Here is a 16931-nt window from a genome sequence, read left to right as displayed (position 1 = left end):
TTCTTTCCATTAGTTTATTGATTAAAGGACTTGGAGATATTTATTAGTATACACTCATTTCTTTCTTTGTGGATTATTGTGTAATCGAAGGAGCAATATAAACGGCACCTCTCCTATTGCGGATAACAGAATCGAAACGATAAAAGTAGTAATAGTCATTATAAGGGACAAAGCACCCTGAAAGAAAAGAAAACGTCATTAGGCTATATTTAAATTACGCCGGAATTGTTCGAACGAAATTATTCGATTATACTTACAATTATGAGTTCATCAGCGATATAGGGATAAACACGCAACGAATGTAACGAAAGTATAAGAATAGGGTTTAGTAGATAAGCACAGTAGGTCAATCTACTCAAAGGAACGAAAAAATCTAGCGATAAGAATTTTCTCGCCATACCTGCAAGCGTAAAAGAGTATTGCGATACAGACGTAGTATTTTCACGAAATAAAGGAAGACGATTCAAAGAAATGTCGATTTACCGGCGTGATTCGTCGCGCACGCAACTGTGAGCCAGGCAATACCCATGGTCCAGAATGTTCTACCGAGGCCCGCATAAAGGACGGATACAGTCAAGGACATGCCTCTGATCGCTGTGCCGAATAGAATCATAGAATTACAGAAAACAGCCAATATCGAGCCAATGAACCAGCTTCTCTGAAACATAGATCCGATCGTATTGTTTAAAGATGCGCGGCAACTGAACGAAGAAACTGATAGAAACGGGATACGTTACTTTTGATAAATGTAGTTGGTAATTCCACTTTGAAAGAAGTTGGCACGTGATCATTCCTATGAGATACGGCGGTATTCTGACCCACGGCCGTAAATAAAGGTACGTCAACGTTCTATATTGTTCGTCCAATCTAGGAAAGTAAATATATATGTATAATGTACGTGTTCTATGGATTCCCTATGGTAAACAAAAAGTTGGAAACATTTTCTATTCATTTTCTGCTTACGCAATGTGGTAATCGATAGAGTACGCCACGTAAAGGGTTGTTCCTATGGACGAAAGCAGCGTAACACCGCCCATTGCCAGGGCGATATTGTAATGTCTGAAAAGTACCTTCGATTAAATTTATCGATCGGATAAAACTAGACGACAAACGATTAGAAAAAGCAAATTATAAGCTCACGTGACAGATAACATTAGGAGCAAACTGCCAAATATGAAGAACTGCATATCATTGGGTAGATACCAACTCCAGGTCAGGCACTGAAATTATTACTTTTTCTGAAATGATTCTTTTCTAGTAACGCAAACGACGTTTATTATCTAACGAATTATCGAGTATAATCACACGTACTAACTCGTCCCAATTGTAGAAGTTGTTGATGTAGAGTATATTGGTCCACCAATATTTCGAGCACTTGGAACTCGGTTGCTCGATAGGAAGAACTAACGAGACACGATCGTGCCAGGAAAAATTCAGTATCACGACCAATATAACGATGAAATATGCAGGCGTAATCCTTCGAAGTAACGTTTATTTCATTATCGTCGTAATCTCGGCGATCGAACTAGATGCGCATATACAATACCATACCATACCTGATATATCGTTTCAGGAGCATTTTAACAAGTTGATTCGCCCTTGCTATTATAGGCGGAATTCTCTTGTCTTTTTCTCGTTGCTTCAGAAATATATGCGTTAACAGAAATCCACTGATAAAGAAATACGTGTCCACCGAATACGTGGCGTTGCTTAGGATTTGCGCGGGTACAGTGTCGGTTATCGTATAGAGAACGATTTTGTTACCTGTGTACACGATTCGTTTCGTTAAAAAGAAAGAAAGAAAGAAAGAAAGAAAGGGTAAAGAAGATCAGAAATCGGATCGGATCGGATCGGATCAGCGAAATTAAAATGGATCAAAATTCGTTTCTTACCCATAGTATGAAGCGAGTAGAAGATGGAGTGCGCCGTAATAATCCATACCATTCCCAAGAATTTCAGGCCGTGAAATATACGCGTGTTATCTTCGCTCTTTTCTTGATGAAATATTTGATGCATATTGGAAAAAATGGAAAAACAGAGAAGATACTGGAAGATACGACTCTGCTGCCTCGGCTCGGACAGTACCGGTTCTTCGTGATCGGTATCGCATTTCTCTTCTGCTTCGCTCTTCAATTCTGTTCACAGTTAATCGTACGTTACATAAATCGCTCACTCGAGCGTTTTGTTATTATTATTATTGTTATTAATTATGCGTTAAATGCGTCGATGTGCGTGTCGCTTACCGTTCGTATTGTTATTTTCAAAGGTAAGAAATTCTCTTTTGCCGTGTTCTTTTGCTCCTTGGTGTACGAAAAAATCGTACAGCGTGGCTCCTATCGCGATAGCAACCAACAATAGCAGAAATCCGCTGTAATCAATGTTTTTAAGTTTCTAGTCGATATTTGATCGAACGTTGATCGCGATATACGGGTCAGTACACGCGACTGCGATCGCTTGGATCGCCGCGCGAGTAATGATTTGAACGAAAAACGTTTCGAAGGAAAGTTGAACAGTTTCAGAGGCAGACGTAATTCCACGTGGGCTACAGTCCTTTTCGTAGCGAACAAATTTCTACGCGACAAAGCATCAACGTACGATGTTAAACGAATCGACGATTCGTCGAACGTATTTGAAATTGAACGAGCGAGATACGCGATGAAAATATTCGAAATATCAACTTTTCCTCGTACAAGAAGAAGAGCATTTGTTCAGTTACGTATAGAAAGAAGAAAGCAGCTTTTGTTTTTTAACCGATTGCTGTATCTGTTATCACGTATCGGCTCTTTAGAACATTCCGCGTAACGAAACATTGGGGCTCGATATCGAAAAAGTCGACAATCCCGAAGCGTATTTCCGACCTTGGCGCGTCAAAAACTTTTTAACGAAGAATGTACGACAAATAGTTTTAATATCTTTACCTGGATGACGGTGGGCGCGGAGCGTTTGAAAGAGTCGATACGTGCGAAATAGTACACAGGCGGTTCAACTTGAAAGAAGAAATTTGACCTTCGCGCGTCCTCTACGCATTCTTCCAAATAAAACGCCAAACGCGTGAAATTGCGTTCTACCTCGAAAGCATTCAACCTCTTTGTCCGAAACATTTTCCATCGCGTTAGTCAGGCGTTCGTGGTGCGTTTGAAATTTACATACACGATGGAGATCATCTTCGCAGAGAGGAGCCATTGATGATCGTCCACCAAATCGTCGACTTCGATCAATCCGAAGCCAATGGAAAAAAGTTTTCCGATCAAAAGCGTCTCGTCACGGAACACTTTGTCCAGCATCGTGGCTACATCGCGCTTGCTGCAGGATGCCGGCAAGCAAAGTCCAAGCGTGATCAAGTTCTAAAAAAGCGTAATCTCTGAAATCTGTGAAACGCGCGAAACGTGCGATAGCCCGTTACGACGATAAAAGCTCGTAGTACGTATGTAAATGTCCGATGGATTATTTTAATAACGGGGCAAATGGTCGATCGGCCGTGTAAACGGGCTACAACGTGCCGATCGCTAGTACGGCAACGCGCGTTGCACGTACCCGAATCGTTAGAGCTATAGATTCGAGCTATAGATAGATAGAAACTGTAAAATATCCACGTGCTTACTTCCTTTTCTGTCTCTATATGATATTGCACGGTGCTATTGTGCCATATACGTCCAACAAAGAAACGAAGCTGAAAAGGTGGAAACTCCTCGTTCGGATTCCGGTATATCGAATTGTTCTTTTGTGTTTTCTCCGAGAGAGGTAGCGTGGTATTTTGAGAGAGGATAGAGCAACTTTTGTGATCTCCTAACCAAAAATTATTCCCATGGAGAAATCCCCTGGGTGGCACGCCACTGGTGTCCATCACTTGAAAAATACATGATACGATAATCGGGCCAGCTCGTGGTACAATCGGCGATATGAACGGGAAACGGCGGTAAAATCGAGCGCATAGTTTGGCGTTTCGCGTTGAAACGCGACCAGTTGCATCTGATCGGGCAGGGAAAAGGGGAACAAGAGCGATCACGATCGCCGCTTTTACGCGCTCCGACCTAAGAAACTAGTTTCTTGTGCAACGCGCGAAGAAAGTCTCGGGATCGGGGGTTGGCCGGACAAAAAATTACGCATCTGACACAATCGCGACGTAACGCGATGTAACTCGATGTAATCGCGCCGAGAAGAATTCTCGCGGTTGCGCAACCCTTCTTTTTATTGTTACCGAGTCGAATTTTCCGCGGTGTTAACGCGTTCCACATGCGAACAACGGAAACGACGTGTTACGAAACAGAGCGGCGAACGTGACATACAGTGGTGGCGATTTTCTTACACGTAAATATCTTAAAAGTTTTATCAACCTCTCAGGCCCCAAGTTATTCGTTTGTCCACCGCGTTACGAAGTTCTTCTATCTCCGTCCGACATCTGCTGGAATTCAAAAGATCGATGTTCTCCATAACCGCGTACACTGGAAGTACCTGCCTCATGGAGACCGGGTCTTGCGTGGACGCTTGGATGGACGTGCAAAAGATCGTTAATAATAACGAAAGGAAGAAGAAGAAGAAGAAGAAGGAGGAGAAGGTGCACGAGGAAATTTTGCCACGCTCCATGCTTCACGATGTAATTTACACTCGGATTATTGAAATTCACTGTCGAGAAAAATCGGCGAACGCGCGAACCAGCATTATTTTCTTCGCGGCAATAAAGCACGTTGCTGCGGTCTCTGATACTACGAATCCACGATACGACAGGGTTGTACGCGACTCGCTCGTTGAACGCAGCTCGAGAGAATCAACGATGTTGGACAAGATCGTAGCGAGACAACGCGTTTCCAGCGAAGAACACACGATTTATTTGCATGAGAGCACCGACCATGGAGATACGACGAACGGGAAAGGACTGCCGTACAGGAGGAGTAATCACAGAATCCAAATGGAAAGCAAGCCGTCCTCGTGGTCTGCATCGTCATCGTTGTTGGCTTTGAAGTCACACCAGTACACCCCCCCACCCTACTACGCGTTTTGTCTCCACCAGCAGCTATTATCCCTAGGACGTACCGATAAATCGTCGTTGCAAATATTCCATCTACCTGATCCATTATTATTCCAAATACTCCGACGTCTTTTTCGTCTTTTCCGTCTTTTCTCCGGTATCGGTATCGCGTTTTCTTCCTTTCGTTTCGTGCTTCCTTACGATCACTTGCGATCACGGATGCGATATTCTCATCGGTGTTTACATCGAGTTGATTTTCAAAATCAGTTAATTTATCGAAAAATTCTCCGCTTGATTTATACGACCTTGTTGACACCACGGCGAATCTCCTTCTCCGTTTAGTCGCCTGTAATTAATTAAAATAGGTATTCGTTCTTTCACACATGATCGGAAATGGTTGACGAACGTGTTCGTCGCTGGGAACTCCGTTGGTGGTACGACGAACCGAGATGGCGAATCAGCGAATGCGCAACTCAACGAAAAAGAAGTCAAAACCTCGGTAGATACGCGGTACGACTGGTTTTCTAATGCCACGGGTCGCCTACACGAGTTGCCAGCATCGCACGATACACGGTTGCTCTGATTTTCGGCTTATGTCACTTTGTCGAACGGACACAAGTGCGCGTTAACCGCGATAGAATCTCCGAATCGGACGGGCAAGCTTCTTCGTACTTTTCCCTGTCCCGCGCCCAGCCCATTGCGATTCGTTTTCTTTCAAAAACTTTCACTCTCGGTCTCGGGCGCGTGTTTAACGCTCCTTCCACCAGATTTTACGTTCGCCGGTTGCGCGCAATTAGCATTCTTATTTTATTGGCGCGATTAGGTAAAGTCTCGGCCGGCTCGTTACTTCGTCGAATTTCGCCGCCAACGTAACACGCGCCTACAAATTTATTCGAGTTCGATAAGGAACAGCCTTCGTCCTTAGCGGACGACCGTTTCTCGCGTTTGCACTCGCTCGTCCCAAGCTGTTGGATGTTGAAACAGGCGTTGAAAAAATTACTCGCGCGCGATGACTTTTGTTTGATTAACAAGATCGTATTGTCTTCGGAGCGTCGAGTACGCGTTTAAGATCGTTCAAATTCCTCGTCGTCCTTTCCGTTTTCGACAAACATCGTTCCGAGAGGTTTCGTTGAAATTCGATTTTGAAAGTCCATTCGACTTTTCCTTCTTTTTCCCCCTTCTCTTTCTCCTCCAGCGAACAAATCATCCGGCTCTTCCATTTTTCGTACGCCTATAATTTATTATCAATGATGCATATATTAATATAATACTTGGCTGTCTTGTCTCTATTTGCGTGTCTTTTACATAATCGACGTTCCTACGTGTAAAATATTTCTATTTAATTCGTTTTTTTTTCTTCGGAACGCTAATCGCTGGCGTTTAGTTAGCCGTTAGTTAGCTTATTGGCGTAAAATTGCTTCTTAATTGGACAGATCGGAGAATACCAGCATATTGGGTACACGTCGTCTTTGCACGATATATTTTCCTTTCGAACGTGGCACGATCGGCCAAAGTAACTCGACGATTCGTCCGATTCTTCGCCGAATTGTTCGCCTTTTCACTTTCATTTGCTATTTTTGTTATTATTTCGACCGAACAAATTCTTGCGATTTCTACGAACGGCGATCGATCCGCTAGATAGAGGCGCTTTCGCTTTCGATTCCGCGTAAAACGAGTACAAACTTGTTAAGAGCGAAACTTGTCGAAAGAACGGGCGTTCCTCTAAATTTGCCCAGAGCGAAAAAAAAAAAAAATATAACGAAGGAGAGGATAACCGAAGAACAATGCAATAAGACAAAAATAACGTAAGCATATAAAAGAAGGTAGAATAAACATCGCTGGAAAAATAAGATGACAGGCTATAAATAAGCGTAAATAACGATCGAATCGAAAAGCAGAAATCCTGTCAAACCGCAAAATCCTCGAAAATTAACGATCGTGATGAATGGCTGGAACCGTCGTTAACGAAATTGGAAAAAAGATCAACCTTGTCCGGAACATCGTTGACGTAGTTGCGACGGAGAAGCTTCTGTCGGTTCGGAAGAAACGTGAATCGACGCGAATCGACGCGAATCGACGCGACGACGTAAATGTCACGTTTCCGCTCCACCGAGACTCGTTTCCAACGATTTTTTACAGATCTACTAACGTAAACAGAAAAGTAACGATCATCGCTTCTGTGTCGAACGCGAAGTTGCGACATGGTCGCGCGTAACAACGCGATCTTAATTATCCGTTTTTGTATCTCGAAGGCGATCCGTCGATGACACGCATCTTTGGCGAGTTTTGTTTTCCCTCGAACGGTCGCTCCTCTCTGCCGTCTTTGCGAACACACGGAAGTTTATATAATGGTCCTGACCGTTTGGAGTATAGGTACCTGATCCTCTAGCCGAATCTATCTAGCGTGGTTACTCCTTCTCGAGGAGAGGAACGAATAATGTCAAGGACACGGGTAAGATATCCACGAATTCTGATTTATTCGTGAAATGTAGGCAAAGAAAGATCTCGCTTTGTCTATAATCATGTTTCTTTCGTTTTTTATTTTTAGCGGCGCCCGTTTTCCCTAACAAGTACAAGAGGCGAGAACGATAAGACGCGGTAAAGGCGGACAAACGTTTCGTTAGTTGGCGATTTCGCGGCGAGGCTGATCAGCGGGATACGGAGCGTCTCGCTTCTTTGGCCCATGTACGGGCGAAACGTTTTTCGTTGAACCTTGAAACGTCAAGACAGCCCGAAGCGATCGTGAACCGGCGCGTCGACCTCTTTTCCCTTAAATCGTCCAGCAAAAACTACAATGGCCGTGCAGCGCGCACCTCGCGTTCGAAGTAAGCACGATGTATCGTTCGATGTGCCGCGGATACGTTTAACATAAATTAATTTATGTGCGTCACAAGAGGAAAAAGTTTAGCGAATGTACGCGTTTGTAACTCGTTCACAGCGACCGTAACTTTTAATTTTAGCTTTCCTATAGAACGCGGCGGCGTATCATCGAAGTAGCAGTAATTCTTTCATTATCGCCGACGCAGCGTGTTTATAGCCCGAAGCGCAACGTAACCCTTTTTTCCAAGCTATTCTTCTGCATCTCGTTCTTTCGTACAAAAGGTTATCTGCCTTTTCGCGCTCCTCGCTTTTCTCTTTCTCGCAATTTCAAGCAACGATGGATGCGTGTCGTTCGATCCCGCCAATGCTTAGAATTTCTTGCACGCGTATGTTCAATCGGCAGTTACAAATTGACTTTTCGACCTCTCCCCGTCTACCGCGCAAATCTATGAATTACATCAACCGGTACTGGCTACGTACGTACCCATAGGGTACGTGCTAGTTTCAGTAAGCAACGCGTCTTTGTAATACCGCATTGTGCAAACTGTTCCATTCTTTTCTCTCTTGGTTCTGGCTACAAGCAACCTATCGATAGATTGTTTATCCGCGACCCCATAACCATAGATAACCATAGATCGTTCAAGGTGCTTTTTATACGCGATATTCGCTTTCAACTCCTATTTATCCTATTTACTCGCTTTCCTTCGTTTTGTATATAGAAATGCTCGGACGAGAACGTTAACGTGGAAACAAACTTACGATGCAACCTCGTATCGTTAGCGATCGGAGTTGCGCGCTAGCATGCACGTACGTACCAATTTTTTGTTAGGAGAATGGCACGCGATAAATGTTTCCAATGTTTTTGGATTCCGACGCGCAACGATTACACGTAGGTTTCGTGAAAGAACATTCTGCTTGCAAAATTTGCCTTCTCCTTTTGCCAAAGTATATTCGCGATGAAATTTCCGTGGACGTTTTTAACAGGCTGTTGCATCTCGATTTAATCACCGTCGCTGTTTACTTTGGACCAATTGCTTGAAATTATGTCGTAAAAGAAAGGAACACAGGGTCGCTTTAATCGTACGCCGCGAGGTATACCGTATACGAGGTGTACCAAAAAGTCAAACAACGGTACCGATAAATTGGTGAAAACTATCAGCAGCGAATCTGCGTTTCTGTTGACCGTACGCACGATGATACGTACGTAATTGATCTTGGAAAACTTTCGGATAGAATTTCGATGGACTAAGTTAAAAAAGTAGCGATCGCGTGGAAACTCGACCGACGTTTAGACTTTGACATCAACTTTTTAGCTGCCGCTATGTTGCATGTTGGAGATATACTCGATGATGGTGCTACAAAAACAGAGCGGTTTTTTCGCCGTGCAGTTTAAGAGAAATGGAACCAATCGATATCAATTTGTATTAACGACGTGAGGAACGTTGAAAGGTTGTTGTAGAAAAATCACCCATTTTGTATTTCCGTTCGTGATACAACTACGCTACGCAAACAAACGTAAATTTTAAATACTATCGTCATTATTTTAACATTTACTCGAACGGCGAAACTATTTATTTTGCGTTATTGACCGTTATCGGCGATTCTCGAGACGTACGTACGAAGAGTACACGAAAAAGAAAAAACGTCGAGTTTCAGCGTTTCTCGGAAAACGAACATTTATTTTTCGTTATCGAGTAACGTTACAATTTCGTATGTCCCCTCGTATCCAGATAAAACGTAATTTTATTCCATTTTTATACTCGGTATAACGCGTGAAACGCCGAGAGCGTTTACACACCGCGTACAGAAGCGATACGAGAGGACGTTACACACGAAATTCGTCCACGTTCCCCTCTTACTCTCGCCAACGATAGGTCGATTCGTACGTCGAACGCGATTTTTCCAACGAACGCGTCGCTTGCGCTTATTTATCGAAGATGTATCGATTACGAGTCGCGTTCGATACGAGTAACCTCTATCGGTCGGAGCGTAGAATGAAAGGAAAAAGTTTCGGCAAAGTTATAGAGGAACGCGTGGGATGTAAGATTTTATCTCTTTTATCTCGCCGTATTTATCCATCTGCGAGGTGTTAATACGCAGCTTTCGGTACCGTACATCGAGTTCTCGTCGTACACGCGCTACCGATACAACCGTTTCTTTGCCGCAACGATCGTCGTCGTCGTCGTTGACCGTAAAAACAGCCCGATGATGTCTACGGATCTCTACGGAGATCGGACGCAAAACGGATTGTTGCGAGTTTGTTTCACTTTCGACAAATGATACTTTACGTTCTATTTCGTTGTTCTTTGAGGCGATTAAACGATTAAACGTCTCGCGGTGCGGCGGCCGGACTAGTATCGCGCCATTGACCCGATCCAGATTGAAAGCTAAAACCGATAGATCGCCGGTTACGCGTACAGGAAAAAGTAGTTGAATATGTCGAGTGGGACACCCTATAGATATGGAAACCGATATCGACGTTGCGTCATGGCCGCTGCTCGACGGTCGACCACCATACAGCGAGGACAGTCGTACAGACGACGGTCCGTGCAGACAGTTTTTTTTATCGATATCTCGAAAACTGATAAATCTCGGGAACTAGAATTTTATCCCGAGTTCGGTGAAATTTCGCGACGACGAACGAAGAAGATAGAAATCGATGCCGCGTTAAACACGGCCGCGCGCATCGTGACGTTTCTACAAAAGTAACGAGTACTCGGGACAGTGATCGGAATGGTGTAAAGGAGAAGTCGCGTGTTTTTTAAGGAATGCGTGACGTCATTATTAATACTCGTAGCACGAGTTGCACAATATTTGTAATGGGTGGTAAAAACGGCAATTTCGCGTTTCAAACAGATGTACGAAAAAAATGTCGCTCGCAAAGGACGATTGCTTTCTAACCTAATTTTTATTTATATCGTATCGTAGAACACCTTAGCGACCAACGTATTTTTCAGTACTGTGGTTGGAAAATCCTCTCGCGTTTTTCTTTAGTCTTCGGTCATACAGGATGCTCACGCTCCGAAGGAAGACGTAGCCTCTTTGGCAGCAAAGTAATAACATTTCGAACATTCGTACGGCGATACGCAGCGATGTGGAGCAGAGGACAAATTAAATTCGTTATGGAGTCGGTAAGCAGGAACAGCGCGAGCGGAACGAGAACTACGCTGAAAAATAAACAACCTTTATCGTTCGTAGCTTCACATTTTTAACGATATAAGAGTAAAATCCTAATTTTAACCCCTTAACCTACAACTACGCGCATAGCCCGTAGTAATCGTAAATATTACGGGCATCGCTCGTGGTACGTACTACGCGAATCGTGCGAATGGTTCGAAGGTTGCGCGACCTTTTTTTACGTTTTCGGCCGTAAATTCTCGAACGTAAATAGTAGGTTAAGGGATCAACTTAATGTATAAAAATGTACATATATTCTTTTTTCGTGCGCACGAATAAAAAAAGTTAACGACGATTGGTAGAAAAAAGATTGGTTATAAATCATCGATATATGCAGCTTGAAATCAGTAATTCAAATTATTACGAAACACGTTCTGGCAACAGCATCGTTACAAGATCCAACGATGCGGTCGGCGTATTTTTTTTTCCTTTCGTTTTTCATATCTATCTGTGCGACTCGTCTCTGGAGACGCGTCGTCGACGTATGGCAGCGAAATAACGAGATCGGAAGCGAATTACGAAGAATATATCGAAAATCGAACGTCGCTGGATCGGCGGGAAACGAAGGAATTACGACGTAGCGTGGAAAGTAGATAGATCCGTAAGAAAACGCGAAATGGTTGAATCTAAAACGGGAAAGAAGAAGGGCCAGCGAGCCTTTCGCGAACAAAGGCAGTTGTCTCTTCGTGTCGCATCCTATTACGTTCGGTGGTACGGATCCACGTTTGTTTTCATTTAGACGTAACAGAAGCGAGTTACGTTGTGAAAGCGTTCGCATAACACTCGGAGTAAAACGAGCGCCGGTATGTACGAACGGATGTTAAGTCAGAGTCGTGGATCTGTCCACGGCGGAGAAAGTAAGCCGTTTCCTCTTCCTGGTTCGCGTAGATCAATTTTTCCTCGATACGTTCATTGATAATCGGCGACAACAACACCGACGGAAAATTTCCCTCGATTTATTCCCTTCTTCTTTTCGTTTTACCGCGTTCTTGTTTCGTCCAAATTTCCCAAAGGGAAAAACGTGGAAACCCAAGTACACGCGATTCGCTCGCGAAGTTACCTTGAACCTCGAGCAACGGAACGTGCCACTTTCGTCGCGTCTTTCTGCGTGACGTCGTCCCCGACCGACAGACCCGGCGTTGTCCAGATTTTTACTCAAACATCAACGAGTCTGTAATCTGTGATCGATAAATGCGCGACGTCTTTGATGTTTGGAAAATTGTCGGATCTTCGTGCCATCGCCTTGGATCTTTCAAATCTCGCCGTTTACGAGTCTACCGGTCGATCCAATGTAACCGTATCTAATTGCGCGCGTTGTTCGTACGCGTACGTGGCCGTAGCCTCGGGCGAATTTGTTCGCTTCGTTGGTCGCGATATCATCGGTGGAAAAGTTAGTCTATTGGGAAAAAGGTGCATCCCGTAGAAGGGAACCTATGACGATGACGAAAGTCTTTCATCATAAAATTATGATGAAAGAAAGGAGCCGGCATAAAGGTTACAAAATGCAGATCCGTCGCGACAAAATTCAGTTCGCGAGAGTATATAGACGATGACGGAGAAAGTGGCTTGGAATAAAACAACACCGATACCTTCTGATTTTCAATGTATTATTATCAGCACATGATAGTTTCGCATCCATCTCACAAAGTAAGAATCAGACAAAACGTCAACAATCATAAATAAGAAACGAAAAAGAAAAAAAAAAAAATATATAGAAACGGACGTTACAGGCCGCCGGAGTTCTAAAAGTCAGCTTCTAACGTGAAAAGTGTGGTACTCGTTGGTGTAACATAATTCGTAATACAGAGGCGACTGAACGCGAGTAAAATCGTTACAATATTACAAAATATCACAACGTTAATATCTGCCGGGTGTTTCTCGCGCGACTCCTGCATGGAAAAAGGAGAAAAACGACGTTTTAGATAAGAAGGCCGAACGGTCCAAGGTAATAAGGGAATGAAAAAAGAAAGAAAGAAATAAAGGAACGCATCAACAATTTTTTACCGCGTGTAGCGACCATCGTCGTCGATCGCGTCGTCCGATATACGCGCGAGAGAGACGCGCGCCTTTTACCTCGAACCCTGCGAAGATTCTCGAGAATTTCCACCGGGCAGAAAACGAACGCCCGTCGATTTCGCGCCTTCGGAAGCATAAAGGACGGCGTGGTGCCTGTCGCGTTACAAAAAGACCAGACCGGGCTAACAAAACGCGTTAGAAACGCGCGTTCCTACGAAAACTGGTTCCTGGAATCCGAAGGACTTCTTTTCTTCGCAGGGGAGAACGTAACGGCGCGAAATCGGCCGATGAAATCACGTACCCCCGCGACGTTCTCAGCCAGATTTAGACCTCGACACACCTAGGTCTTCGACGCGTATTTCGCGATTGGGACACGAGACAGCGAACGAACCGCTCGATGGTTGGACCATGGACTTCGAGGTGAACGATACCACGCTCGTTTCGCTTCGCGTGTCCAGGCTCGGCTGACTGGAATAAATTAAAAGAAGATCCACGACACGAAAGAAGAGTAACGCGGCAAACAGGCAGAACCGTGGAGAGATTTGCGTGGGTAGAACAGAGCGACGTGACCGGTCGCCGAACAGCGTGCGTCTTTTTAAATTAAAAATTTGTCTCCGCATCGACGTACGTTGAAAAAATAGCGTACGACGCGCGTGGATCGGCGACTCGCGCCCGTTTCTCTCTGCCGCGAAGAACGAAATTGGCTAGCTCGGAGCGAGACTCGGGAACAACGTGACGCGGTAATCGTAGGAAAATCGGACGAGCATCGGAGAAGAATACCGCGGCAAAGAGCGTAATGGAAAACAAGTAGAAACGGAATGATCGTAGAGGAGGAAAAGTCGCGGGGGGGGGGGGCGGGGACGACGGAGTTACGGGCTCTCGATTACCAGCTTCGTTCGACGTCGATTAGTCGCACTTATTTGCGTTGGTCAGGCAATTTTTTATGGCGTTCGATGAACGATTTGCGTTATCGTAGGAAATAGCAGGAAGTGCGACGCAATTCTGACGCGTACAATTATCCAGTGCGTCGTTGAGTAATACGTTATCGCGTCGCTCTGTAACGTCCGTAAAATATCGCTGTTGCAGCGTTCGATCGGATCAAACTGTATCGAGCAATTCACTTTCCAAGCTTACAATTTCGACTTGACGACTTACACGCGAGCCCGTAATATCCATGACAAAGTAGAAAAAGTAGGGAATCGTGGACAGTGATCGTAGCGATACGCGCGTTAGCGAAAAACAAGCGTAGGCGCGAATACTGTTGGTTCGTTTTATCGAGAACGTCGAAGATATCCAAACTATGAAACGCGGGTCGAGCTAAAATAAAATCGCAGCACGAGAACGATGGAATAGTTAAAATCGGCCAAGAGCGATCTCGCTCTGGAAGCTTGTGTAAAATAGAGACGAGAAACAAAGAGGCTAGACTTTCTTCTTAGAGCGAAAGCTTTTGATTTTTTCGCGCACGATTGCTACCTTCGCGCTTGTCTTAATCGTTACTTTTTCTGCTTCGTTTCTTTACTTAGTTCGTTAGTCTACTGGCGAAACGGAGCGGCCGATCGCAAGGCGCCGCATGTAGCAAACAAGGAGCAACGTTTCCGTTCTTCTTCTTCTTCTTCTTCTCTTCCTCCTCCTTTTTCTTCTTTCTCTAGATTTCTTTCCAACGGTTTCCTCGTTCCTCCTTGCATACTGCAATTGTTCGCTGTCTTTCTCTCTGTCTCTCTACGAGTCTCGTTCACACTCGACGTATTCAGGCACGCTTATGTACACAAAACGTTATCGTCTTCTCGCTTCTTGCCATTTTTCTTCGTAGACGGCGCCCGACGAACTTTCGCCGACGCCGTCCGCGCCCGGTACGCTAGCAGTTACAGGTAATTCGAGTAATTGAGGGAGAGGACGAACGTATACAACACCAGCCATTTACCTACGTAACAATTACTACCGCTCTATATACAACGAATCGCTAACGCGGTCACCGATCGCACCAGACAACCAAAACATCAAACTCCAGCTTTCTTCTTCGTCTTTCTTTCTTCCTTCCTTCCTTCTGTTCCACGCGTTTCTTTCCCCTGTTTTCGCTTCGTATCTCTGGCTTAACGGGATAGCGGAAAAGGTACGAGGACGAGAATACGACAATTATAGAGTAATATCACGGAAAACTGTCCAGCCTCGAAAATTAAATAATGTGGCACTTGATGAATCTCGCTTCACCGATTCCAAGTGTCTCCGTACAATGGAATCTCCTCTCGCGACAGGGAGGAGGAAACGACGCTCTTTTCTCTCGCTCTCTCTCTCTCTCTCTCTCTCTCTCTCTCTCTCTTTCTCATACACGCAACATACAAGCACGCATACGCAAACGGTCGCGCGAATGAGAGCAAAAAAAGAAACAAGAAGAAAAAGAAAGGAGCCGGCGTAAAGGCTTCAAAGTACAGACCCGTCGCGACAAAATTCAGTTCGCGAGAATATACTAGACGGAAATACATACTACAAAGTGGAGTTAAATCCATGAATAAAAATAAATACATCATCGAAATACCGACGGAGACGTCCGACGCGGAATCCGTTCGGTTCGAGCGAACCAACTGAACGACAGAACGCTATATATTTGTATATCTCTATGTATATCTATATATATATACACACGCGCGCGCGCGCACGCACACACACACATATAGATATACATATGTGCGTGTATATATATATATATATATATACGAATATATGTACATACTAAACGCTTGTACCTTAAACGATAGAAAAACTCGACGAAAAGGAAAAGTATAGCCGAAATGAATCGTTCGAAAATATGTTTTGTACGTTAGCGCGCGTGCAGCGGGTCTACGCTCGCGAGACTCGCGTTTTCTCTTACTTTATTTTTGAAACGTTGCCCGACATCGAGTCCTCTCGAGGATCGAAACGAACGCGCGTGTTTCGGTCCATTTTACAATATATCGCACGGTCGTCTACGCGAACGACAAAGGAACCGTGAACACAGGTAGAAAAAAGAAGCGTTAACGCACGCGCATTGTTCAACGCTACTCGACATCGAACGGTTAACGTTACACATTGAGCGCCGATCGCGCTTCGTCATATTTTCCTCTTTGTTTGTCCGTCCGTCTGTCTGTCTCTCTCTCTCTTTCATTCTTCTCGCACATCGATGCGCGCTTTCTAATATACGCTATCTCTGATCTCTGTCAAAACTATTCTTTTTTCTCTTTTTTTTTCATTTAATTACGTAAACAACGCTTTCCGATTTCCTCTCGAAGCACGGTCGACGAGAAGAGAATTGAGAAATAAAAAAAAGAAAAAAGAATGGAAAAAGAGGAATCATTTTGTAATTGTGCTTCGACTTGGCGGAAGAGAATACGCGTCGCGTGGTCGAGTTGTGTGCACCCGTGCCGGTTTTCACCGACGAAGCGTCCCATACGACTCGAAGCGTTTCGTCGCGTCTAATTACCGCGGATCGCGAAATCAGTCGAGGAAATTTGGCTTCGATATACAAAAGGAAAGATCTAGCAACGTTTGAGCGCAAAGGACGATCGATCGGGTTACCGGCACGACGTACGAGAAGCGTAAAGCGTCGAACGCCGATAGGGCGGATAGGCAACCGAAACGTATAATTTAGATAGGAGATCGAGGTGCACCGGCGTTAGTCCATCGTCGCCGCGTCGTTTTCACCGTCCTCTCGACGATTCCCTCGTCCAGCTTCGTTGTCCTCGCAACTACCGCGGCTCGTAGGCCTCGTAGACGAGCTCTGGCACCAGGGCCAGCGAAAATGTAGCGCTGGCCTGTCTCGCGTACTGTCTTCTCGCCGCCATAGCTTCGTGTTACCTATTATTCTCTTCCATCACCACCTGCTTGAACACACCCGCGGGCATCTGACTTTTGATCTCGTGGCTACCGAGCGCGGTCGTCCCGTCTTTCGCTATGAATAGCTGCAGTCCAGTTGCTGCAA

At 44.7% G+C, this 16931-nt stretch overlaps 2 protein-coding genes and 1 long non-coding RNA gene across 7 annotated transcripts in view; 1 reads left to right on the top strand and 2 right to left on the bottom strand.

The window, feature by feature from the left end:
* On the bottom strand, positions 1 to 4859 carry LOC122565867 (nose resistant to fluoxetine protein 6-like). Its single transcript, XM_043722313.1, has 13 exons — positions 4335 to 4859; positions 3602 to 3846; positions 3151 to 3344; positions 2244 to 2368; positions 1893 to 2135; positions 1557 to 1764; positions 1312 to 1477; positions 1141 to 1220; positions 964 to 1059; positions 738 to 867; positions 484 to 658; positions 258 to 400; positions 1 to 177 (listed from the first exon to the last, which is right to left on the bottom strand). The coding sequence occupies exons 1-13, from the start codon at positions 4582 to 4584 to the stop codon at positions 55 to 57; spliced, it is 2178 nt and encodes a 725-aa protein (XP_043578248.1). The 5' UTR covers positions 4585 to 4859; the 3' UTR covers positions 1 to 54.
* A 181-nt stretch (positions 4860 to 5040) lies between these two features.
* On the top strand, positions 5041 to 16232 carry LOC122565875. Its single transcript, XR_006316304.1, has 2 exons — positions 5041 to 7418; positions 7515 to 16232. It is a non-coding gene; the product is annotated as an uncharacterized LOC122565875 (long non-coding RNA).
* LOC122565868 (protein FAM102B) overlaps positions 12550 to 16931 on the bottom strand; it is a 51391-nt gene continuing 47009 nt past the window's right edge. For all 5 annotated transcript variants that reach the window (XM_043722317.1, XM_043722315.1, XM_043722314.1 and 2 more), the window contains one exon: positions 12550 to 16925. In XM_043722317.1, the coding sequence (XP_043578252.1) occupies positions 16804 to 16925 (122 nt within the window). In that variant the 3' untranslated portion in view covers positions 12550 to 16803. The remainder of the gene's footprint in view (positions 16926 to 16931) is intronic.

Source organism: Bombus pyrosoma, linkage group LG3 (assembly GCF_014825855.1).
Source record: "Bombus pyrosoma isolate SC7728 linkage group LG3, ASM1482585v1, whole genome shotgun sequence".
NCBI classification, from domain to species: domain Eukaryota; kingdom Metazoa; phylum Arthropoda; class Insecta; order Hymenoptera; family Apidae; genus Bombus; species Bombus pyrosoma.
Note: the sequence above shows the minus strand (reverse complement) of the source record. Positions and strands in the feature narration are given on the sequence as shown.

What these genes read in the sequence shown, in the direction of transcription:
- LOC122565867 (XM_043722313.1), bottom strand. Translation starts at nt 4,584, where the DNA reads ATGGAGCGTGGCAAAATTTCCTCGTGCACCTTCTCCTCCTTCTTCTTC. An exon ending in CTCCTGAAACGATATATCAG is followed by an intron (nt 1,478 to 1,556) that starts GTATGGTATGGT and finishes GTTACTTCGAAG; the next exon opens with GATTACGCCTGCATATTTCA. An exon ending in GTGCGCGACGAATCACGCCG is followed by an intron (nt 401 to 483) that starts GTAAATCGACAT and finishes TTACGCTTGCAG; the next exon opens with GTATGGCGAGAAAATTCTTA.